We start from the raw sequence: 23,830 nt of genomic DNA, 5'->3' as shown, positions 1-23,830 counted from the left end.
CCCTGAGCTTTAGTTTCTTCATCTGTAAAATCAAGATACAAGTAGGGAGAGAAATAATGAGCAGAAAGGATTGTTGCTAGGATTAAATTCAGTGATACTTGTGGAGATGCTTAGCAGGGTGGCCTGCCTTTGCTGTAGGTCTGTAGTTCACCAAGATCTTCAGTTGCTCTCCTACTGAGGTGCTGTGTGATGTCCATCATCCATTATAAAAATGGATATGCATAAAGCCTGCATTTCATTAATTTTTAAAAATGTAACCTTCAGCTTTTAATAAACCTAAAAATGCACGCAGTCTAAAAAGTTAAATGTTATAAGCTTTAAAACGAAAAACAGTGATCTCCTTCTCACCTATTTCCACTCCAATTCCTGCTATGTAGAGGCAACCATCTCTTAATTCTTTCTTTTTCTTTAATTTTCTGGAATTTACCTCTTTATTTACAAGTAATAACTGATGTTGCCCTTTCTTGATCATTCCTAGACCATCTTTTCATTCTTACCGTGGAATGAGAATTGAGGGTTCTCACACCGCTTTCCTCCTGCCCGCCAAACATGTGTGTATCCACCTTTTTCCTTTCCCCATCTTCCAAAATAGTTACAGGCACACCTTGGAGATATTTCAGGTTCAGTTCCAGGCCACTGCAATAAAGTGAATCACATGAATTTTTTGGTTTCTTAGTGCATATAACAGTTATGTTTATACTGTAGTCTATTAAGTGTGCAATAGCATTATGTCTAAAAAATGTATGTACCCCAATTAAAAAGTACTTTATTGCTAAAAAATGAGAACCATCATCTGAGCCTTCAGTGAGTCATAATCTTTTTGCTGGCGGAGGGTTGGAAATATTGTGAGAATTACCAAAATGTGACACAGAGGCTGGAAGTGAGCAAATGCTGTTTTTATTTTTGTTTCTTTATTGAAGTATAGTTAATGTACAATGTTGTTTCAAGTGTACAGCAAAGTGATTCAGTTATACATATTTATATATATCTATTCTTTTCAGATTCTTTTCCATCATAGGTTATTACGAGATATTGACTAGAGTTCCCTGTTCTCTGCAGTAGGTCCTTGTTATTTGCCTCTTTTATATACAGTAGTGTGTGTACGTTAATCCCAAGCTCCTAATTTATCTCCACCAGGCCTCCTGCCTCCAGGTCTTCGCTCCAATTTTGTTCTAAACATCCCTGTCCAGCTGACCTGCTTAAAATATCACCTTTATCAACATAAATCCCTAGTTCTGAAGCTTCAGGGCTGTTGCCTACTAAAACAATGTCTAATTTTTACCCTCAGTTTTGGGTTTTTTCCTATCATGGTGCCACCTTTACTACTCATCAAATGCACTTATTTTCTTTTTCTAGAGCATGTGTGTATTCGTGGAGCTTTCCTGCCTGTGTACCCTCCTGTTTCTTTCCCAAATGCTAGTCCCAATTTTTGGCCAAAAATATCCTACTCTCCCTTTTTGGCCCACTTTGGGTACCAGCCCCTTTGGGCCTGAGTTCTCACTGATTCTCCCCAAGACCCCTACCCCCACCTTATGTTGTAGGAATTATGGACTATAGCACTTTTTTGTTCCTTGTCACTTATGATTTGAAGTTCTTATCTTTTCACGTGCCTGTTCAGATTTAGCTAGAAATGAATGGCCATGCACTGACTACCAGGTGCTCTGCTAGGCACTTCCACACTCTGTGACTTCTGCTCTCTGTGATGACCAGTGAGTCCTTCAAAGAGCCCATTTTAGAGATGAGAATACCGAGGCCCGGTGAGCCACACATGCCCTCTCCATCTACTCTACCAGGCTCCTGTGCATTAAGGTGAAGGCCGTGGTTTGACCATCGTCGCTGCAGTGATGGGCACTGCTTCAGATTCTGTGGTTGAAGAGCATCACACACCAGCATTGGGAGAAGCTGGGCCAGGCCTTGGAAGGCAGGCAGCAGAGCGTGACGTGTCAGGGTGGGAAAGGAATCCCCGCAGTTTGCAGACTTGAGTAACTGCAGCAGGAGACGAGCAAAGAGGCCGTTCCCAGGGATCGAGTGGTAGAACCCAGTCCTGGGAGGTCACAGGTGTCGCCCTGGATCCACGAGGCTCTGGGGAGGAGTTTGGCTTTGGTGTTTGACCCTGAGCGAGGCTGTCCTCTCTCTGGCTCTTTAGTTCCCCATGTGACAGTTGTGGGATCCTAGCACGCCAGCGAGCCCCAGCTGGGCCTCCATCTCAGCCTGCTCTGTCTGCCCTCTGAGCGCTGACTTCTCACTGGCAGGTGGTCTTGTCTGTGAGCTGGAGCACTGCCAGGTGTAGGTAGGAATTTTCCACACCATTCGATTGTGGTCCAGTAGGACTAACAAAAAGGGCCAGAGCATTGTCGTTAGATTCTCAGTTTCCCTCCCCATCCTCAGTTACCAGCATTTACTTAGGATTTCAAGTGCCTCATTAGATCGGGAGTGGGGTCATTGTCTCTCTCACTGTTTGCTTCTAGACATTAAAGCTTTGATGTCTGCTTAGGGTTGTAAAATACACTTTCCCTTTTTTTGAGTGTGAGCACTCTTCTGTGTCTGCCCTTGTCCTTTTGGTGTTTCTCCTTCCCTCCTTCCCTCCCCTTCCCCTTCTCCTTCCCCACACCCCCAATTCTATTTTCTTTCAACAAGAGTTCTTTCAGGTTATGTATCATCTCTGAGACTTGGATTTGCCATCTTTATGATGATGGGCTTCATAATATCCCTCCCACGGTTACCCAGTGTACTGAGCAAGGTGCCTGGCACACGGGAGCCGGACAATATTCGTCTTTCTTCCTCTTTACTGCTATGTCACACCAGGCATTGCTCTGCCTTAACCGCTGGAGTCCTCTGGGCTCAGGGAGCCAATCAGCTGCCAGGTGAGCAGCTCAGGACCTTGGGAAGGGAGGGTCTGGATGCCCTGAGCATTTCTTTCAACCGTTGAGCATCATTCCGCAGGGGCTGCAGGTAAAATGGGCCAGAAGTAGAGCTGCTTTCTGTGTGCGTTAAGCTCTTCAGACAAAGATCTATAGAAACAGGAGGCATTCGTGATGTTATTAATTGGAGGCAGCTTTCCGTGGACCACCCTGAATGGAAACGGACACAGGCGTGCCCACATGTGGCCCGTAATCCCTCATTTACGTACTGAAGGAGGCTGCGGGTCAAGAGAAAAGGCAGAGGGGCCTGGGAGCCTCTTCTGACTCAGGCTATTAGGTGGCTCCAACCGCCCCCCTCTCTCTTTCAGGAGCGCTTTCTTTTTGTTCGCGCTAATTCCTGAAGCAATCCTCCCACCAGCTCATTTCCCCAGGCTGTATGCAGGGGCTGACCGAGGGGAGGCCCTGTGCTCAGGAATTATTGCCCCAAGCAGGAAGTGTTTAATGGTTTCCATTTACTCTTAGTTGGAAGAAGGAAGCCTGAACCTTTCTTACAACAGAAGGCAGAAAATCAACCTGACGACACTGGCCCATTTTACCCTCAGGAGGGAAACCAGAGCTCCTTAGGGCACCAACGGTCCCATCTTGAAATTGCTTAGCCACCTACAGAACAAGGACAAGGGGAATTTCTTATATATGTCTTAAGTCAAAGTGATGTGTAAGGAGGTGCCTGGGATGTGAAGCCAATCTCACAACTCGTGTGACCGAGTGTGTGTCACCGTAATGAAGCAGGAAGCCAGTGTCCTGTGGTCATGTCAGGGATGGCATCTGTGCTATTTTTTTTGTTTTTTTTTTGGCTGCACCATGCAATTTGTGGGATCTTAGTTCCCCGACCAGGGATTGAACCTGGGCCCGCTGCAGTGGAAGCGAGGAGTCCTAACCTCTGGACCACCAGGGAATTCCCCACCTTGTGCTATTTTGAAGTCAAATGCCACTTTGGACATTAATAGTAGAGGAGGCATGAAATATATGAGGATGTAGAAAAGTTGAATAGTCTACTTTCATACCTTGAAGAGAGTTTAATCTTTTCTCACATGACAGCGTATTTGTAGAAATCCATCTGGCACCTGTCAAAAAGAAACCCTTAACAAATTTTAAAAGTAGAGTTTTTAAAGGCCACAGTCGTGATTATCCAATAAAAATTAGAAATAAATAATATAAGGCTAATCCTTCTTCCTCCCAAATTCTGACTATTTAGAAATTAAACCTACATTCCTGGATAATTATAGGATCAAAAAGGGACTCAAAAGGGAGATCATAAACTGTTTAAAGGGGAACACTTTACACTAAACCTAGGGGCCACAGCACAAGAGGCACCCAGAGGAAAATGTATAGCCCTAAATATCTTCATTATCAAAGCAGTAAGATGGAAAATAAAGATGATGATGAAGTAGTCATTTTTAGAAGTTTGGTAAAAGTACAGCAAATTAAACCAAAAGGAAATAGAAAAAGGGAGATCTAAAACAAAAATGAAATGAAGTAGAAAATAAACAGAAAACATTAGGAAGGAATATACATTTAAATGCCAGTTCTTAGGAAGCGCTAAATATAGGGATGTAACTGTATGTCTGATCCCAGAGAAATGTCTTAGCAAATACCTGAACCTTCACTCAATGGAATGTGATGCAGCCATTAAACTGGTTCTAACAGCATTTGTAAGAGGTTTGGGTGAAATGTTTATGTCAGATGAAAAGAGCAGAATCAAAAATTGTATCATAAAGGGATTATTACCATGTGGATACAGTCTCCCAGCTCCCTCCTGTGCCCCAGAGAATTAAGTCTGGAAAGAATACATCAAAGTATCAGAGAGAATGGAGTATTGACGCGTGCTTAACGCAGAGGAATGGTAAAGACGTTGCGCTAACAGAAGGAAGGACCACATACTGTATGATTCTGTTAATATGTCTGTAGACATAACGTAAATTAGTGGCTGCCTATGGCTGGAGGATTGGGGACTTAGGGGTGACGGCCAGAGGGTATAAGATTTCTTTCGGGCATGATGACAGTGTTGTAAAATCAATTGTGTGATGGTTGTGCCACATGGGAATATACTGAAAACCACTGAGTTGTACCTTTTTTTAAAAAAATTGAGGCATAGTTGATTTACCATGTATTAGTTTCTGGTGTACAGCAAAGTGATTCAGTTATACATATATATCTTCTTTTTTGTATTCTTTTCCATTATAGGTTATTACAAGATATAGAATATAGTTTCCTGTGCTATACAGTAGGACCTTGTTGTTTATCTCTTTTACATATAGCGGATGAATGGGGTGTTATGTGAATTAGATCTTAAGCTGCTACCAAAAAAAAAAAAAAAAGAAAATCACAGTGATTATCTTGGGGGATGGACATAGTGATTTTCCTCCTGCTTTTCCACCCTCTTGTGTAATTTCCAGATTTCCAGATGTAATTCTGCATCACTTGTCTAATGGAAACATAATAAACTAAAAACATTTTAGAGGAAGTGTTCATAATTGGCCTTTTAGCAGAGGAGGCAATGGGGGGAAATCTGCTTGCTAGCCTTCCTCCTGAGAAGGTGAGGGGAGACCGAGTCCCGTAATCCTGAAATCGGGGACTGGTTGTCATGGGTCGCTGCCTTGTCAGCCGCCGTCACACACATAAAGTGGCGCAGGGCTATTCTTCTTCAAGTCAAGGAAAAGAAAGCGTCATTTGTCTGGGGTCTCTCACAAGCAAGATCACCACTCAGGGAAAAGCTGGGGGTCTGTGAAACCTGCAGATGACTAAGCGCCAGTTCCTAGTAAAATCTCCTAAGAGGTGTCAGACTCTGCTCTGAGTGCTAAATTAGAGAAAGCTGTTACTTATATAACTTCCTGTAATTGCCCGGCAGTAGCCGAAGCTGAGAGCCGCCTGCTCCTTCTCTTGGCTGAGCTGGGGATACGCGGCCCTCTCCCCTCCTAGCAGCGGGGATCCTTTCTACCTTTGGGCTTCATGCTCCGGGTCAGGCTTTTTAACTGAAACTGAAATGCCATTTTAAACAGAAGACTGCTTCGTCTCTCTTGGAAATGGGAAACTCTTACGCTGGACAGCTGAAGACCACGCGGTTTGAGGAGGTCCTGCACAACTCCATCGAGGCCTCACTGCGTTCCAACAGCCTGGTACCCAGGCCCGTCTTCTCCCAGTTGTACTTGGAAGCGGAGCAGCAGCTTTCCGCCCTAGAAGGTAGGAGATGCGTCCTTGCCTTTCTTTTACCGTGTGTGAGAATGTTGGCGGTGGGACAGGAAACTCTCCTCTTCTGAGGAAACTGTAGAAACTGTTGGGTCTGGAAGAACAGAATTATTAGAAAAGAGAAAGGTGAACGTGCATCCCATCCTTACTTGGCTAAAACTAAAATAAGTTTCAGCCATAAAGTTGCAAGGAATAAAATGGTTCATTGGACCTAGTAGGAGAAAGAAAGAGCCGTGCCAGCCTGTTCTGGACTGGTTGTTACTTATACTCTTATTAAAAGGTTTGATGGGGCTTCCCTGGTGGCGCAGTGGTTGAGGGTCCACCTGCCCATGCAGGGGACGCGGGTTCGTGCCCCGGTCCGGGAAGATCCCACATGCCGCGGAGCGCCTGGGCCCGTGAGCCATGGCCGCTGAGCCTGCGCGTCCAGAGCCTGTGCTCCGCAACGGGAGAGGCCACAACAGTGAGAGGCCCACGTACCGCAAAAAAAAAAAAAGGTTTGATGGCTCACTTGGATAAGTAATACATTGTAACATGCTTTTGACACTCAGTTATACATTTTTTCTCTTTGCGATTCGTGGCCATATCTTTGCAAGGGAGCGTAGGTGGTTTTTCTTTGTGATAGCAGTTACAAGAGCCCTCTAGAAACTGTTAAAAACCAAGAACAAACCCTTATAGATTTAACATGTGCCAGGAATAAATTATCTTCAGGCATGGGGTTAAGTTTAGGGTTTACTTAATTATCCAGAGAATAAACTGGTTGTATTTTTCAGTCTTTCCTTTGTACTTTTTGTAGTCGTGTATTTTCGTGTCAAAAGTAACCCCAGCAATCCAAAGTATGAGAGTTATTGCTAAAGGAAGTTCTTTTTGTCACTTTGTCTTTCACGTGAAGTTACCTGCACGCGCTTCTCTTAGCTTTTGAAGTGAAAGAGGGCTGTGGTTTAAAACAAAAGTTAACTAATTAACGAAGCATGCAGTATGCCGGGTCCTGTCTTGGGGTGATCACGATATGTGCGTGTGTGTGCAGGGTGAGGATGGTGGGCTGGGGACGGTTGCACATAAGGGAAAATGAGGCTCAGAGGTCCTCGTGTGATGTCTGATAGTCCCTTTTTCTAGCAGGGAGGCATTCCTTGTGTCACTATTTAAAACGTCCTTACAAAATTAACCTTGCACATAGCAATCGCTAAGGACCTAAAGGAACTGGATCTGGGTCTGGGAGAAAGTAGACTGTGATCAAAAGCACGAATTAGGAAGCCCGAGAATTCTCTGGTATTCAAGTCGAAAGTACCAAGGTTTTCCGGCACAGGAAGCGTTACTGTGACCTTGGGGGCATTTGAGAAATTACTGGGGGATCTCTTGTAGACTGTTTTCAGCTAGCTGAAAGACTTCTGTGAAATATCTATTAAATGGTCCTCCTTAACTTCTTATAGTATTGAAAGGCTTTGTTGCTAATGATAAGTGAACAATATAATGATAAATAATTTAGTACATTCGAATGGCACCTTAAAATCAACAAAGTGCTTTTACCTCCACCAGTAATTAAATCCCGTGATTTGGGAAGATGAAAGATGGATTTGACGTTTTGAAGGATGTTCACCTGGGGACAGGTGGGGCGAAAGCCCTGGAGTTCCCCAGTCAGCTTTCGTCCTGGCGTCGAAGCTCTCCATAGACAGCCTTTGCTGGCCTCTAAACGGGAGGCTGCATCCCGAACATTGACTCCTTGGGATGCCCTCATCTGCCCTCGTCACGTGGCGCTTTCCAGGGACAGCTTGGAGGCTCGCGTGGCCCGGGCCCTCCATGTTGAGTGCTAAAGGCTCCCTGCCAGCTGTCAGCCGGCTTGGTCAGCCCCTCATGTGGGTATGAAAACCAGAGCAGGCCCTCTCTATGATTTTCCCATATGTCTGGCGAACAGCATAGAGGAATCCTCCGCGATTTTGTTTCTCTAGTACTGGGAGGATGGAGGAGGGGGTTGGTGAAAAGGGGGAGACTCTTGTTGATTTGCTAAATGTCACCATCCACCAAGCTCTGGGCTTGAGCCCCTGGTGTCTGCATCATAGAACGTGGGGCTTGTTTTGTCCGTCTGTCACTCTGTCAGGTCTCTTGTCTTACTGCTGTCCTTCCTCAGAGCGTAACATGAAGGATGCTCTTAATGACCAGGGTGCTGGTACCCCAAAACACCCCTTGATCTGTTAACATTTTCTGTATTTGTGAGGGCGATTCAGAGGGCCCTTGTTACTTTGTTCTACGAATTAGGGGTATTACCCCCTCCTTCTAAGGGAGAAATCTTTTACGTGTTATTTATTTTTTTTTTTAAAGGAAGGCCAACCAAACAAAACAAATACAACCCCAGTATTTGGGGATAAGTATTTATTTATTAAACAAGATGCAGGTAAATTCCTGTAATCCCACCCTCTCAGAATGTCATACGGTTTCTTCTCATGGAAAGAAAACAAAATTTACTCTAATCATTAAAACACATACTCTCATACTCTATGGGGTGCAGTGCAGCTGTGGAACCTCTGGATTCCTGTGGTTGAGTTTTAAGGTCCTGAGCTCCCAATCCAGTTGGTTTTGTCTAAGGCCATTTTAAAGCTCTCATCCTGCCAAGAGACCTTGGTAAACAGTCTGGTTTAGTCTGGCCCTGGTTAGGAAGTCTCCTTGGGCTTGTTGCTGGCTGAAGGATTCCATCAAAGACCCTGGAATGTCTGATGTAGACCTTTGACCTTTAATCCTGCTTTTTTAGCAGCGACTGGATTTTGAGCCCTTTCTTTGACTTTCAGAGGCTTAAGACCCTCTCCTTTCATTCTTTCGGAGAGTCTGGATTCCTCTTCTTTTTGGTTGAGCAGAATAACGTGCGGACATTCCTGTGTGTGCCCTCAGAGCTCTGAAGTCCCCGGCTTTCTCTCCCCTTTTCACTCTAATTGTTGGTGCTTTGCTGTCCCCCCGCCCTGAGCCCCTGGAGCTGAGTCTCTGGCTTACAGACTAGTCTTGATTTTGCAGACAGTCTTCTAAGCCACCTACTCCATAGACGGCCAAAGGATGGTTTGGGCCCCTGTGGGGACCCGAGCTGCATGGCTGGCACCTGGGGTCTGAGCATGACTCTACATTCTGCTAAAACCATCCCTGCCTGCATTTAATGGCAGGAAGGAAGCGTCTGAAGGAGGCTCTGGAGTTTACCCCTCCAATGCCCTTTGTGTTTTTCCTGGGTAATCTTTTTACAGTCTCCCCGCCACCTCTGTGTCCTCTAGTCCTGGAGGGATGGAGACACGAGGAATTCTTGCTCACTTCCTGCCATGACCTTCCCAAGGTCATGGGCCTGGGCCGGCCTAAGATGTTAGTTTCTTCTGCCTCGTCCTTCCGGCACCTTTAACATGGTGACTACCCTGAGGTTATGCTCCCAGCACCCTGTACTGATTAAATCACACCTGGAATGTTCTGGGCCGCTCTGAGAGCCACATATCCCCACATAGACTGTCACAGCTCAAAGTGACCTTCTATGACCACCTCATTTTAAAGATGCAGGATCTGACGCACAGAGAGGTTAAGTAACTTTTCTGTGGCCACACAGACAATGGCAGACCCAAGGACTAAAACTCGAGTTCCCAGATTCCTAGTTGATCTTTTTCTGCTGCACACAATTTCCTCATTAACCTAAAGCCACGTAACCCACTGCATGGATGGAGCGTGTGAGAGCCAACTAAGATGAGAGTCGAAGGACTGGCAGCAAAGGGGTCAGCACTAGAGGTGGATACAGAGAAACCAGAAGGGAGGAAGCAGCTGCCTCCGGGCCTAGTGTATCTAAGGATGCTTGTAACGACCCTATGCCACGAGGAAATCTGGATTCTCTTTATTAAATGACATTTAAAGATAGAAGGATTTTTTTACCCAAAGAAGTTAAAAGAAGTTAGAAGGAGTTTGTAAATGCATTGACGTGAAACCCTCTTTCTCTAGCAGGCTGGGTAAATAAGGTGTAACTGTGTGTGCTCAGACCAGCTGGGAAGTAGTTTCCTGTGTGAGGCATTCTGCTGGCTGCCTGGGTTACAGAACACGAGCAGGGCCCACACTCCCCAGGAGCTGAGAGCCTGTGGGGAAGACCAACCCTTTTATTGCTGTGATGAGGCTCACACACAGGGCGACTGGGCTTTTCCTGGCCAGTTCCTGGCTCTCCTGGCCGTTTCCACATTTGCCATTCCTCCTAAAATACTATTTCACTTTAAAAAAGTTTCCTAAGGTCTTAAAGTCACTTGGCCTGTTCTGGGATGGCTTCTTTCGGTGAGTGTGATAAATTCGGGTGTTTGCATTTCTGGTTTGTAGACATCCAGTTTTCCCTTGGGGATAAATAACAGCATATAGCTTCACTCCTCTCTTATTCAATGTAAAGGTTGTTCACACTGGACTTTGGGTTCTAAACCAAGCGATGCAGTTAGTGACAAGAACAGCAGCTTGGGTGTTGGGTATAACTGGGAACATACCGGCTGTGCTGCTTAACGGTTTGTTGAATCACGGGGTCTCTCTGTAGCTCAGTTTCCTTAGCTGTAAAATGGTCCTTAGGTTACACCGTGGCTCCTCCCACACAGATGTGTTTGGAGAGCCTACTGTGTGCAGGCTGCCTGGTCAGTCCTTGGCCACAGCTATGTCCGTACTGAGCCCTGCTGCCCGTGCAGACGTGTGTGGCTCTGGGGGCTGGGAGGTGACGTGGACCTGCATTTGAAGTCACAAGGCCAGGCTTGGAGCCAGAGTCTGTGACCTTGGGAAGGACTCCCGGCCTGAGTGGGCCTTGGCCTTCACCGCGAGTAAAGAAGGGCGATAACGCCCTCCTTAAATAGTGTGTCTGTGGGGACTGGTTAATTACTAGCTAGCCGAGACTCTCTGTGTACTTACTTCCGCCTTGCACATTGCTCTGCTTTCCCACGTCTAGGTGCAAGCCGAGTGGACAGTGAGGAAGAGGAAGAGGAGGGGGAAGGGGGGCTGGAACAGAACTGCCCCCCAAACCCCTACCAGATGCACCCCCCGCCCGAAGGATGTTGCACCACGGACGGTGAGATGCCCGCCAGGCTGCGTGCTGAGGGGCCCCGAGGTGTGAGCCGTGCCCGCGTCGCCAGCAGGTCATGGCCCGGTGGGCCCCCGCGTCCCAGCAGCCCTGGCTACACCACATGGGGCCCTGTCGAGCTCACAGTCCTCAGTCACTCTTTGGACAGCCTCACCGTCACACATGCATTCAGATCCAAAAGTTAATTTTTCTCCATCGGCCGTTTAAAAACCAGAATAGCCCAGCTGAGGTCGGCTTCCACCGTGTATTTATCTCAGCATTGATGAGTAGGCGTAATCTTTCACACCTGTGGCTACTCTACTGTTGAAAAAGCAGAGATATCCATACGTTATCTCAGGAACCCTGTACAGTCAGTAAGGTTACCTCATTTTGCTGTTGAGGAGCGAGGCTTGGAGACGCCAGGCACACTGGCACCTTTGTTCAGTGATGGGAGCCTGTGCCCTGCGCTTGAGGGTCTTACAGTGCACTTCTGGTCTGCTGCTCCCCCGCCTGGCAAACTCGCCGAGTGGTTGGAAGTTCACCTGTCCTGTCACCATACCAGTCAAGAGGTGTCACTACTTAGTTGGTCAGTTAATTGAGTAAAATAAGTATTGAGCCCCTGCTCTGAAAATATGGAGATAAAAGGTCCAAGAGCTCCCAGTGTAGCAAAGCTGTGTGAGCAGACCCTCTGCACACAGTGTAGAAAGTGCTGGGAGGTTGGGGTGGTCTGGGCCAGCAGGGGTCTGTGGGAGCACGGGAGATGCTCCTGGTGCTGGTAGAGAGTTTGGGGAAAGGCTTCCTGGAGGAGTTGGCCCTTTCTATGGGTTTTGGAGTGTCAGCAGGAGTTAGCCAGGAGACCCAGAGGGCTGGGGGAGAGGGATATTCCCAACAGAAGAACAGCAGGTGCAAAGGCTTCGAGGAGGGGGAACACGGCCCATCTGGGGAACTGCTACTGGTTTATGTAGGCAGGGGCCTGAGGGGCGACCAGGCAGGGCTTGGATGAGTGACGAGACCGGCTGTGGAGGCCCCACGCACCCTGCCTGGAGGCCTGGACTTGACCTTATGCACGATGGCCAGCAGGGGAGGGAGTCAGCCCTCCCTGGGGCTGCTCTTCCAGGAAAAGGGCAATAGATACAGTAGCTCTTCGTGATGTAGGACTTCTGGTGTCCAAGAGCTCAAAGACCGCCTAGTTAAATAAGAGAATGGCAAACTCTCCGGTGGTCACCACCGTGATTTTCAAAGAATTTCCAGGTGAACAGGGACTGCCCACGGCCTTTTTTCCTCCAGCTCTTCAGAAGGAAGCGGCTGCTGTGCAGAACGGGAGGGGCCTGGGTCATGGAGGTAAAGACCTGCTGGGCCCTTGACCTCACCTGTGGGAACTGGTTTAACGTCCCCAAGACGACGCAGGGGGGCCGCCCCAAGCTCCATCCTGACCCCGCTCCCAGCAGCTTTGAGCAAATGACTTGACCTCTCAAATGAGAACTTTCCAGGGCTTCTCCCACCTGGTGCTGTACACAGTGGGTGTCTCCTCCTGCTTCGCCCAGGGGCAGGTGCGAGAACTCGGAGCTAGTGCCTTGTAGATGGTAAAGCAGGTACACCGGAGGAGAGTCTTCTTAACGTACCATAGAGTTTTGCAGGGAAGGCCTTGGGATCATCAGGGTTCACGTTAATTCTCATCGTCCCTGTCATAACTAAAGGTGGAAAGCCACAGGGCCTCCGGCTCAATGTGCCTTCAGGGAGAGAGACTCCCAGAGCGGGCCTATCCGAATAAATCTCAGCTGTTTCCCTCTTCTTCCTTTTTTTCCTAAATATTTTTGGACACTTAAGTTTTAAATAGGAAATATATTTAAAAGCTCTGAAATACAAAAAGTCCATGTGTATAGAGTGAAAGTCTCCCTCTGCTGATGCGGCCCCTCTGAGGCCACCAGCGTCACCCGGTCCTCAGCCCGTATTCCTGCCATGTGCCCCTGCCTCATACACATAAAATATAGGGTGGAGAAGACATCAACTTACTCACAGTCCCTTATGGATTTGTCTTGTCTACATTTTCATTTACCATCACTGGTCTACCCTTCTTTCCTGCTGAGCTTCATTTTACATTCATGTGTATTATACGGTGACACCGATAGTCATAAAATCAGCATGGGGTTAAGTGTCATGAGTAATGAATTCATTTAATTTTTTAAATTTTTTCTTCTTCTTAATCACTTTATTGTTGTGAATGGTTGTAATTGGCAAGTGAAAAGCATGTAAGGGTCATGTCCTTACGAGTGTCCTCAGAATTAATCTGGAAGTCAGCCAGGTCCAGCGGCGCGGTGGTTGCTGACGGGACCAGACTGTTGTCACCCCTGTGCCCGCGTGGATCCTGGTTCTGTGGGAGCCACTCGCTGGGCAGCGTGTGAGCCTGTCCGTCCCTCCTAGGGTTCTGCCAGGCAGGGAAGGACCTGCGTCTCGTCTCCATCTCCAGCGAGCCCATCGACGTCCCCGCGGGCTTCCTCCTGGTGGGCGCCAAGTCCCCCAGCCTTCCGGACCACCTCCTGGTCTGTGCCGTTGACAAGAGGTTCTTGCCGGATGACGACGGACACAACGCACTTCTTGGTAAGTTCCTCCTCTGCTCTGCGGCTCCGGCTGCATGGCGGGTGGGCACAGGGAGAGCCCTTGGTCCCCTTGGGGGACAGGCCACCTTTGAGCCTCTTCATCAGCATGTCACACAACCCTGTTTATTCATCACTCTGTGGGCTCTTTCTTTGTGGAATGGAATGCAAATGAGGGTTATTTTTAAAACCTGACTACCTTCCTGTAGAAAGCCCATCAGTACTAATTCTTCTTGTACACGTATTCGTCAGACCTTTCCAAAGTGCCTGCTGTGTCAGGAATGCGATCCAAACCCTGTCCTAGTTGCTCTCGGAAGCCAGCAGACACGAGGCAGGGCGAGAAGAAGGCCGAGCGCGTGGCCCTGCCTCCTGGACAGTCATGTCCTGAGGGACGGCCGGGCACCCTCTACCGTTCTCTCCTTCGCTTTACCCTTCACCAGCCCGTCATTCTTATCCTGGCTTAATAGGTGTGCTTGGACCTGTTAATGCACTTGCCCAAGGGCGCACAAGTAAAGGAACGGAGTCAGGATTCAAACTCAGGTCTTCCTGGTTCCAGATTCTACCCTCCGACTACCACACCCCACGGTCCCGTACCTGGTCGAGGTCAGCCTAGGGAAGCTGTGGCTTTGATCTCTGGAACCACCGCGGGCTCAGGGGGTCCCAGCTGCAGTGCAGAGTTGAGACCAAGCCTTATGAAGCCCGGCTCCCCTTTGCTCAGACTTTCATTGAGCTCTTTCTGTGTGCCTGGCCCTGTGCTCAGCTCACTCCCCCATTAGTGGAGCAAAATCAGGGGAGACGTGAGGTTGGGTCTGAGAGCCCAGCAAGCGGGCTTCCCTGCTCCCCAGTTCCTTCTGCACTTTCCACGTGTACAAACATTTAAACCTCACTCTTGTGCTTGATACGGCCCCCCAAAGCTGGGTAGGTAAACGCACCGCAGTGGATATTTACTGAGGAGGTATTATGTCTGAAGCTCTGTGTGAAGGACCCAAGGGTGGAGGTGGGGAGGTGAGAGTGAGGATTGATCCAGAGGAGAAACAGAAGTGGTTCCTGCCACGAGGGCCGCAGGGACACAGTGGAGTGTAAACTCTGAAACACGGCAGACGAACGCTCACTGGAGGGACGGACATGGCTCTGGGGCAACGACCAGGGGGAGAAAAAGTTGCGGCCAGTACTCCCTTAAGGCAGGTCCATGGGCTTATCGTAACTGGTTTTTGTTTTTTTTTAAATTCTCACTGGAGTATAGTTGATTTACAATGTTGTGTTAGTTTCAGGTGTACAGCAGAGTGAATCAGTTATATACATGTACATATATCCACTCTTTTTTTGTGTGTTTTAGATTCTTAAGGTGGGGGAGGGATAAATTGGGAGATTAGGACTGACGTATACACACTACCATATATAAAATGGATAACTAATAAGGACCTGCTGTATAGCACAGGGAACTCTGCTCAGTACTCTGTAATGGCCTGTATCGTAACTGGGTTTGTTTTTTTTTAAATTGGAGTATAATTGCTTTACAATGTTGTGTTAGTTCCTGCTGTACAATGAAGTGAATCAGCTCTATGTATATATATATATATATATATATATATATATATATATATATATATATCCCCTCCCTCTGGGACCTCCCTCCCCCCTGCCCGTCCCAGCCATCTAGGTCATCACAGAGCACCGAGCTGAGCTCCCTGTGCTCTACAGCAGGTTCCCACTAGCTATATACCCTACCATGTGTAAAATAGATATCGTAACTAGTTTTTGAAAGCAAGAATAATCCAGAAAATTCAGTCTACCAAGGAAGCTCACAGAGTCATTGCGTCTCAGATTTAATTTGCTTATCAAGGCTGCTTAGGACAAAATGAGTGGGGAAGATGGCCTGGTGGCTTGGTTCGTGTTTGATCTGGCCGTGGCTGGGGGTTTGCCTGAATTCCTCCCCTTTGTGACTGTAAAGGAATTGCCAGGGTAGTAAATCAAGGAGGCTCTGGGTCTCGAAATGTGGAGACAAGAATCTTTCAGTTCATTCACCACCAGCCCAGGAACAGCTTCAGCCCCTCAGGTGGGGAGCTTAGAGGAAGTGGGGTCTTTGTTAATTGCTTGCCAAAAAGCCATCGGAGGTGGGTAACAAGGGCCGGCTGGTAATAACCGATGCTTTCTTCTTTTAAAACAACTTTATGCTCTCAGCTTGCACACTTAGCACTGTTTAGGTTTCCTGCAATTAACCCTGATGGCTGCACAGGACAAGGTGGCCCTGCAGCCCTCTGGGGACTGGGGCTCAGCACTTTTTAGTGACCTATAAAGTGGAGGCTGTGGAATATCTTGGGGGAGGCAACAGCTTTAGGTGCCTCTCCTCCGCCGTAATTTATAATGAAGGGAGCGTTGTTTTAGTGAGTTTGAATCAACTGAGGGATTTGGTCTGAGAAAGTGAAAAAATGAAAACCTAGATGGGTGTTTCAGTTTTTTGATAGTAATTCATCGAAATTGGCTGATAGCTAAGACATAGGAGAAGAAAACATCTAGCTAGATTGTTCATTTTTGAGATGGGAGTAAACAAGCTCTTTGTGCATCCAGAATGCAAATAATTCAGTATTTATGGAATATATAACCCCAAACTGAAGGTGGACTTTAAATTCAGCCCAGGGCCCCAAAGCCAAGTGGCACCTGGTCCTTCCTGGGAGCTCAGGACCTGTGGGAGGACACAGGCCAACCAGGACTCAGCTCGGAGATCACACCCATGGCCACAGAAATCTCTGTGCATCAGGTCGCAGCCTAGGGCTTAAGGCGCTAGAGGATCCCGAAGGACGTGCCGACTCCCGGGGATGGGAGAGTATCTCAGAGTATGTGGTGGTGGAGTTGGGTCATGAAAAATGGGTGGATTGCCAGTTGGAGAAAGACAGCAGCAGCAGCAACAAATGAACCTGACAGCGGCTACTTTACTGAGCACTTCTCATGTGCGAGAAACTGTGCTAGTTACAATGAGGTAGGTGAGTGAGGTGTCAGTACCTAGCATTTAGATATGAAGAAACAGAGGCACGGGCAATAGAACGAGGTACGCCTGTCCTTACTGTCCTGGAAGGGCCAGGGTTTCCACTTTTATTTCTGAACCGCGAGGAGGAGCCCCTTCTCGTCGGTGGCTCTCCTCCCTGCTTCTGGAATGGAGCCATGGTCCCACAGTCCACAGTTCTCACAGGACCAAAGGCCTGTAAGCTATTTAGCTATTTCTGGAAAGGGATGGCAGCGCTGGCCTTGATGAAGCACTCTGGGCATCCTTGGTTTTGCAGTTCTGTTTCTTGTTCATCATCTTTTCAACCCTCAGGGTCAGAATCCCTTCCAGGGAGCGTGGAAGTTTTCTCAGGGCCTCATTCTTAGATGGCAGTTGAGCTGTTTATCTCAAGGTGCCCAGGTTGGAGACCCAAGAATAAATAAAAACATTAGATGATAAAGTTAGAAAACATTAGAAACATTAAAACATTAGAAAACAAAAGCCTATCGAAATGTATGCGGAGGTGCTAAGTGTTCACTTTGATAGTTATCTTGTTTCCTCTCTCCTTCCCTCCCGGTATTTGCAGCCTCTCCTGTGTCAGGCGCTAGTTTGTATACACACACTTACACGCACAGACGTGCCCCGTGCCTCCCCACAGACATACCATGCTCCCAGTCCTTTGGAAGCATGGTGATATTTATGGGGGAAAATACACAAATTTCAGTAACTCTGACACTAGGGAAGAAGTTATAAGAACTGTCAGCAATATAAAGTCCAGTTGGGAATTCGCATAGTAGTGGGAGGAAAGGGAGATAAAGCCGGAGACGAGCATGGGGGGCATTGGGGGCAGCCTTGAAGGCCATGCTTCTGGGTCTACACTCCGTTCTCATGCTAGAATCCATGCATCACTCTCTGGATCTACACTGGACAACTACTTAGCCTCTCCGGTTGTGTCAGTTAAGCTGAGTGCCCTGTTTGGGTGACAGTAAATGACAAGAAGGCTGTTGGTTTTCTCTGCATGGCAGTTTCCTCCCTGTCCCTTTAACAACAAGTAAACATAGGGCATGGTGCTGGCTTTTCTTTGGTACCTTATCTGTTTCTCTGGTACAGAGGGGATAGGAGTTTGGAAGGATAAACTAACCTGTGCCTGCCTTTTAGACCAAGAGATTTGTCTTTATTTCTAATGCCTTTTAAGGAATATTAAATTTGCTTAAAATCAGTCAGAGAATCCAGAAGGTTTCTGTAATATAGATGTCTTTCTCTGTGGAACCTTCACAAACTGATGTTATTTTGGACAGTAGCCAGAGGCCTCAGGATTATCCCCTTTAAAAGCAGAGCTTATGCACAGAGCCCCATGGTCCTCCTGGCCTAAGTTGAAATGCCCTTTGTAAACTTGTCAGCCAGAGCATACGATAAAATAAGTCAGTCTCAGCTTCAGGGTCTCTCCTGCCGAAGGACCTTGCTCCTTAGAAACCAGACGTACCAGTGGGCGAGGCAAGGTCATAGGGAAGGCCTTTGTGAGATAGTGAAGTTAAACCAGGAGGGTCACCAGATAGAAAACCTAAATCATCACATTTCTCTGGTATTAACCAACAGTTCTGTTGAGTCCAGTTTGAATAGACTTTACAGTACGTAAAGGTCTTTCAAGCACGTTCTCTGGATTTTAATAGTTCACGGGAGGTGGTTTTGTCATTGCCTCTATAAAGCCAGCCTTCCCAGAGCCTCAGAGCTGAACTCTGTTATTTCCCAGAAAGGCCCCCTCTGGCCTCAGGCAGCAGGACGCTGACACAGACCACCACATTTTAGCCGAGTGCCCCTACTCCGCGGCTGCTGGGGCCATAGATTTCACTCACCACCGCCCTGGCCTTGCATGGTGGAGCTCTTGATTTCTTCTCTGCAACTCGTGGGATCAACTTACTTGATTCTTGGAGGGAACTTTGGACTCTGAAGAGGACTCCCAATGCATTCAGCCTCAGGGGTCTGATTGCTTTGAGATTCTGTGACTGGCCAGCCCTGAAGGAGATGCGGACACAGCAAATTATTGCAGGTGCTCAGTCAGTGTAGACAGTTGAATGGGACAGTTCTTGTCCTGTGCCATAGGACGCAGAGGCTTTAAATAGGCCCCTAAGCGAGTTCAGTCTTCCAAGCTTGCCTGGGCTCAGCTCTACGATGAGTCCACTTGGTCCTCCTGTTTGCATCAAGGTCATCTTGACCCCTGGGCCAGCAGGAGCTGACAGGGACCTTTGCCCCATGGACTTCCCTGCTGGTGTGGTATAGGATGTGAATGCCTAGTGGGCAATGTGTCACTTGGAGGGACGTTGGTGTAAGCTGGGGATGGTCATGGCTTTTTCTTCCCCAGGTTTCTCTGGGAATTGCGTTGGCTGTGGGAAGAAAGGCTTCTGTTACTTCACAGAGTTCTCCAGTCACATGAACCTGAAGGTGACCACCCAGCCCAAGAAGCAGAAACACTTGAAATATTACCTGATCCGCAACGCACAAGGGGCTCTGACCAAAGGGCCTCTCATTTGCTGGAAAGGCTCAGGTGAGCAGCTCTAAGGGGATGGGGTGTGAGAAGGGGCGGGGCATGAGAAGGGGGTGGGGCGTGAGAAGGGGGCGCCTCCAAGCGAGCCAGGGGCCTGACGGCACAACTCTAGACGGAGACTGCTCTGCAGTGGACGTGGTTTCGGGCAACACGTCGGCCCTGTGAAGTTTTTTTTGTTTTGAATTTTATTTTTTTATACAGCAGATTCTTATTAGTTATCTATTTTATACATATTAGTGTATAGATGTCCATCCCAGTCTCCCAATTCATCCCATCCCCCCTCCGCCTGCTTTCCCCCCTTGGTGTCCATACGTTTGTTCTCTACATCTGTGTCTCTCTTTCTGCCCTGCAGAATGGTTCATCTGTACCATTTTTCTAGATTCCGCATATGTGTTAATATACGATATTTGTTTTTCTCTTTCTGACTTACTTCACTCTGTATGAGTCTCTGGGTCCATCCACGTCTCTACAAATGACCCAATTTCATTCCTTTTTATGGCTGAGTAATATTCCATTGTACATCTGTACCACATCTTCTTTATCCATTCATCTGTCAATGGGCATCTAGGTTGTTCCCATGACCTGGCTATTGCAAATAGTCCTGCAATGAACATTGGGGTGCAAGTGTCTTTTTGAATTATGGTTTTCTCTGGGTATATGCCCAGTAGTGGGATTGCTGGGTCATATGGTAATTCTACTTTTAGTTTTTTAAGGACCCTCCCTACTGTTCTCAATAGGGCACGGCACGAGTTAGCAGCATCCCTGGCCCCCACCCACGAGAGGCCAGTGGCTCTCAGCACTCAGGATGATCAACAGTGTCTCCAGACATTGACAAATATCCCCTGGGGGACAACACCACCCCCGGCTGAGAACCTTGCCCCAAATACTTGCCACAAGAAGGCACAGCACAGCGTTGGCCCTGTGTCAGGTTTGAAAGCTCCCATACAATTAGGCTGGTACTATAAACTAGATGCCCGTAGGGCAAAGTCGCGTGGTAATTTCCCAGGACTGTAGCATCTAGTTTATAGTACCAGCCTAATTGTATGGGAGCTTTCAAACCTGACACAGGGCCAACGCTGTGCTGTGCCTTCTTGTGGCAAGTATTTGGGGCAAGGTTCTCAGCCGGGGGTGGTGTTGTCCCCCAGGGGATATTTGTCAATGTCTGGAGACACTGTTGATCATCCTGAGTGCTGAGAGCCACTGGCCTCTCGTGGGTGGGGGCCAGGGATGCTGCTAACTCGTGCCGTGCCTGGGGCAGCACCCCTCCAAAGAACTGTGCAACCCAGAGTCAGTGGCACCAAAGTTGAGAAACCCTGACTTAGAGAAAACTCAGCTCAGATAGCCCCCCTTCCCACCCCACAGTCTGTTAACTGTGAAGAGAAAGACCAGCTTCCCGGTGCTGGGCCTTGCAGAAGTGAGTGGGCTCCCGCTTTAGGAAAGGGCCACACCCCGCCCTTCTCTCTCTCCCTGTATTCTCATGGCTGCAGTCAGCTATAGGGACGGAGGGGCTGGATTTCCCAGGCCCAGGTACTCTCTGAGATCCCCCCCATCCCCCCACAAACAGCTGGGGAGGGACGTGTCCTAGGAGCGGTCTCCGCGAGGCGCCCGGGAGAGCCAGACTGTTGGCCCTCACTTGTCTGCGTAGGTTCACTCTGGTCACCTGGAATCTCCCAGCCAGCTTCTGCAGGGAGAGCCGAGGGCTTCAGGAGGGGCTGGCTCTGGACGTTCTCCCCCTGGCCTCTCCCATCACTCCTCTCCCGCCCCTCTCCTGTTCATGCATGGCTCAGTAAATATTCCTTGAGCTCCTACTGCATACACGCCTGTCATTTTCTACGTCCTGGGGAGGCAGTGGTTCTTCCCCTTGTGGGACCAGATAAGAGCCTTTGATCACTTGCTGTGACCAAGTACTCCTGGGGGTTAATCTTCCAGACAGAGAGTGATTTAGGGGCTGGAGGACGGTATTAGCTGTTCCTTTACCTTTGAGTAAAGCTCTGTTCTTCCCTTGGACTTGAAGGGCCGAGATGGAAGGTCTTGTTTGTATCGTGTTTCTGTCTTTTTCCCAAATGGTCACTATTGTTCCTATTGTTCCTGCTCCTGGCAGAAGAGCTGTCCCCCAGATGGATCCCCTGCCTTTGGCACCGAGCCTGGGGCATGTCACACCCCCTCCTTCTCCGGAAGAAGCGACTAGGATGGCCTTGGCACCATTGTGGTCATCTCTGTAGCTGGCTCTCCTACAGGACAGATTCTGGTCTAGGAAGTCATCTCACACTCTTGGGGAGGACCAGTGGGCTGGTTTTCACGTGTGCATCTTCCCCGCAGAGTTCAGAAGCCGGCAGGCATCCGCCAGCATGTGTTCCAGCTCTCTGTTCCCACCACTGGAGAGCTCTGGGCTGCCAGCTCCCTTCCCCAGCGAGCCTGGTCCTGGGACGACCCCGAGCGTCCCGCTGGGAGCACCGCAGGCAGGTGAGGTGATGGAGCAGCGCCGGAGGTGCCGGGAGCAGGCTTTAGTTTCCCCAGTGTTCTGACTTGGAAATTGAGGCACGAAGATGCTCGCATAGGATCTCACGGGCAGTAGGAGTTGATACAGGCATTTCTGGTTCATGAACTTGGCCTTTGCCATGATGAACAGACCTGATAAGCACGACAGCTATTATCAAGGAGATAGCAGCCTCCTTCCCAAAGCCTCTGGTGGGTTGGTGGTTGTTATTTCTCCTGCCCAGGGGCTCTGTCGAGGGGACCTGGGCCCTTGCCCCAGGTGACTCATAATCCATAGCGAAGAGGCTGCACCTGGGCTGGGAACACACTCTCCTCGAGAGGCACGGTGTCCCCCGTTCCACGTGGTGTCTGCTGTTGTCCTCACTGTGCCCGGGCCACCCGGGGCCTGTCACACCTTGGCAGCTGGAGGGAACACTGCTTTTGTCGTCAGAACACCTTGGTGTGAGTTCCAGCGCTGTTGCCTCCTAGTCAAGTGATTTGGGGCCACTCATTTGAACTCTCTGAATCTCCATTTCCTCATCCGTACAGATGGAGAACATCTTTTCTGTCTAATCTGCAGGGTGATTGTAAGAATTGAGTACGATGATAGTAATAGCAAATACTTTGTGCTTATGACCTTCTGTTAACTCATGTCGTCCACACAGTGGCTCTATTATTACCTCCATTGTCTAGATGAGAACAATAGGAGGTGACGTAAGTTAAGGAAGGTTGCACAGCAAGTACGCAGCAGAGCTGGGGCTCAGACACAGGTCGTCTGGCTTCGGAACCCACCCTTAACCCCTCACCATGCCGCCTCAACACAGGAGAAGTTTTGTGCTACTCCTGAGTCTGGAGTACCTTCCAGATCATTCTGGCTGATGTGGGTGACTTAGAAGACCCCAGCCCCCAGTTGCCCCCAGAATTCTCCTCGGGCCCGGGGAGCCCCAGGCCCTGTGGGCAGCCTGGATCTGGGCGATGGCAAACCTGACTGCTTTCCCGAGCATGTTTGAGATGCCCCTGAACTCAGGAGGGTGAGTGAGAAGGCGGAAGGAGGGTGGAGCAGATGCAGGGGTGCTCCAGGAATCCAGGGGCCCCGCTGGCCCTTCTCTCACCAGGCGTGCTCAGTAAAGCACGCGCAGGAGTGTGTGTGCCTGTGTGTGCACATATGCGTGTGTGCCTGTCCATGTGTGTCTGTGCTTTCTCCGGGGGCCGCAGAATCACTCTGGCAAGAGTTCTGACCCCCGAGGGGCCGCATCAGTGAACGGCTAATTTGTAAAATGGAGGAAGAGTCATTTCCTGCTTGCTGGGCTCACAGGGTGCCCTGCTCTCTCCCCTCTTTCTCTCGATGTCAGGACCAGCCTCCGATCATGCCTCACTAACCGCAGCCGTGGGTCCGGCTGTTTTCAACGGCAAAGATTCCCCGAAGCACCAGCCGCTGGTGAAGCACAGCCTGTCCGCCGCGCCGCGTCCCTCGGCCTTAGGTAGCCTTGCCCATCCTGTTCGGGGGCCTTACTCTGCTCTGGGTCAAGACGGTGGCAGGGTGGGAGGATGGGGGAGCCCCCGTGCCGAGGCCCCCGAGCCTCCTGGAACTAGGGGGCTTGGAAGGAGAGTCAGGCCAGGTCAGCAGGTGCCTCCTGAGTCCATGGGGCTGTGCTCAGGCCCTGGCGCTGGGGGGGCCCTGGCTTCGGCACCCAACTTGGGTGGTGGGTGTGTCTGCCAAGACACAGTGGGAGTCCTGTATGGGCGGGTGACCTGTCGCATTGTGGGCTGCCCACTGTGAGGGCTGGAGAGTTCTGGAGAAATGGGGCCACGTGGTGTCATGGGAAGATAAGGGGCTCCAGAATCAGATGAACAAGAATTCAAAACCCAGCTCTGTCAGGGGATCAAGTCTCCTGGCTAAACATTCTCTCATCAGGAGATGAGAATTCTGCTCTGAGGGCAGTCGGAGGTTAGATGAGGCGCTGTATGGGAATTCAGGGCACACCTGGCAGCTCACTAAGGGGCACCATTATTGCCACCTGCATCAACACCATCACTGAGCTGGTCTTTTCAGGGAGGGCTTCCTGGAGGAGGTGACAGCTGAGTTGCAGCTGACCGTTGGGGAAG

General features: G+C 49.1%; 1 protein-coding gene across 5 annotated transcripts in view; it reads left to right on the top strand.

Annotated features, from left to right (window-relative positions):
- Nucleotides 1-5,944: 5,944 nt before the first annotated feature.
- Nucleotides 5,945-23,830, top strand: part of GREB1 (growth regulating estrogen receptor binding 1) — a gene marked incomplete at its 5' end in the record, with an annotated part of 68,994 nt that continues 51,108 nt past the window's right edge. For all 5 annotated transcript variants that reach the window (XM_081254195.1, XM_081254194.1, XM_081254193.1 and 2 more), the window contains 6 exons: nt 5,945-6,101; nt 11,023-11,142; nt 13,555-13,731; nt 19,067-19,249; nt 21,569-21,712; nt 23,077-23,205. In XM_081254195.1, coding sequence (XP_081110321.1) covers nt 5,945-6,101; nt 11,023-11,142; nt 13,555-13,731; nt 19,067-19,249; nt 21,569-21,712; nt 23,077-23,205 — 910 coding nt within the window. The remainder of the gene's footprint in view (nt 6,102-11,022; nt 11,143-13,554; nt 13,732-19,066; nt 19,250-21,568; nt 21,713-23,076; nt 23,206-23,830) is intronic.

Source organism: Mesoplodon bidens (genome assembly GCF_964165515.1).
Source record: "Mesoplodon bidens genome assembly, chromosome: 14".
Classification (NCBI taxonomy): Eukaryota; Metazoa; Chordata; class Mammalia; order Artiodactyla; family Ziphiidae; genus Mesoplodon; species Mesoplodon bidens.
The sequence above is the reverse complement of the archived record's forward strand: the minus strand, read 5'-3'. Positions and strand labels throughout refer to the sequence as shown.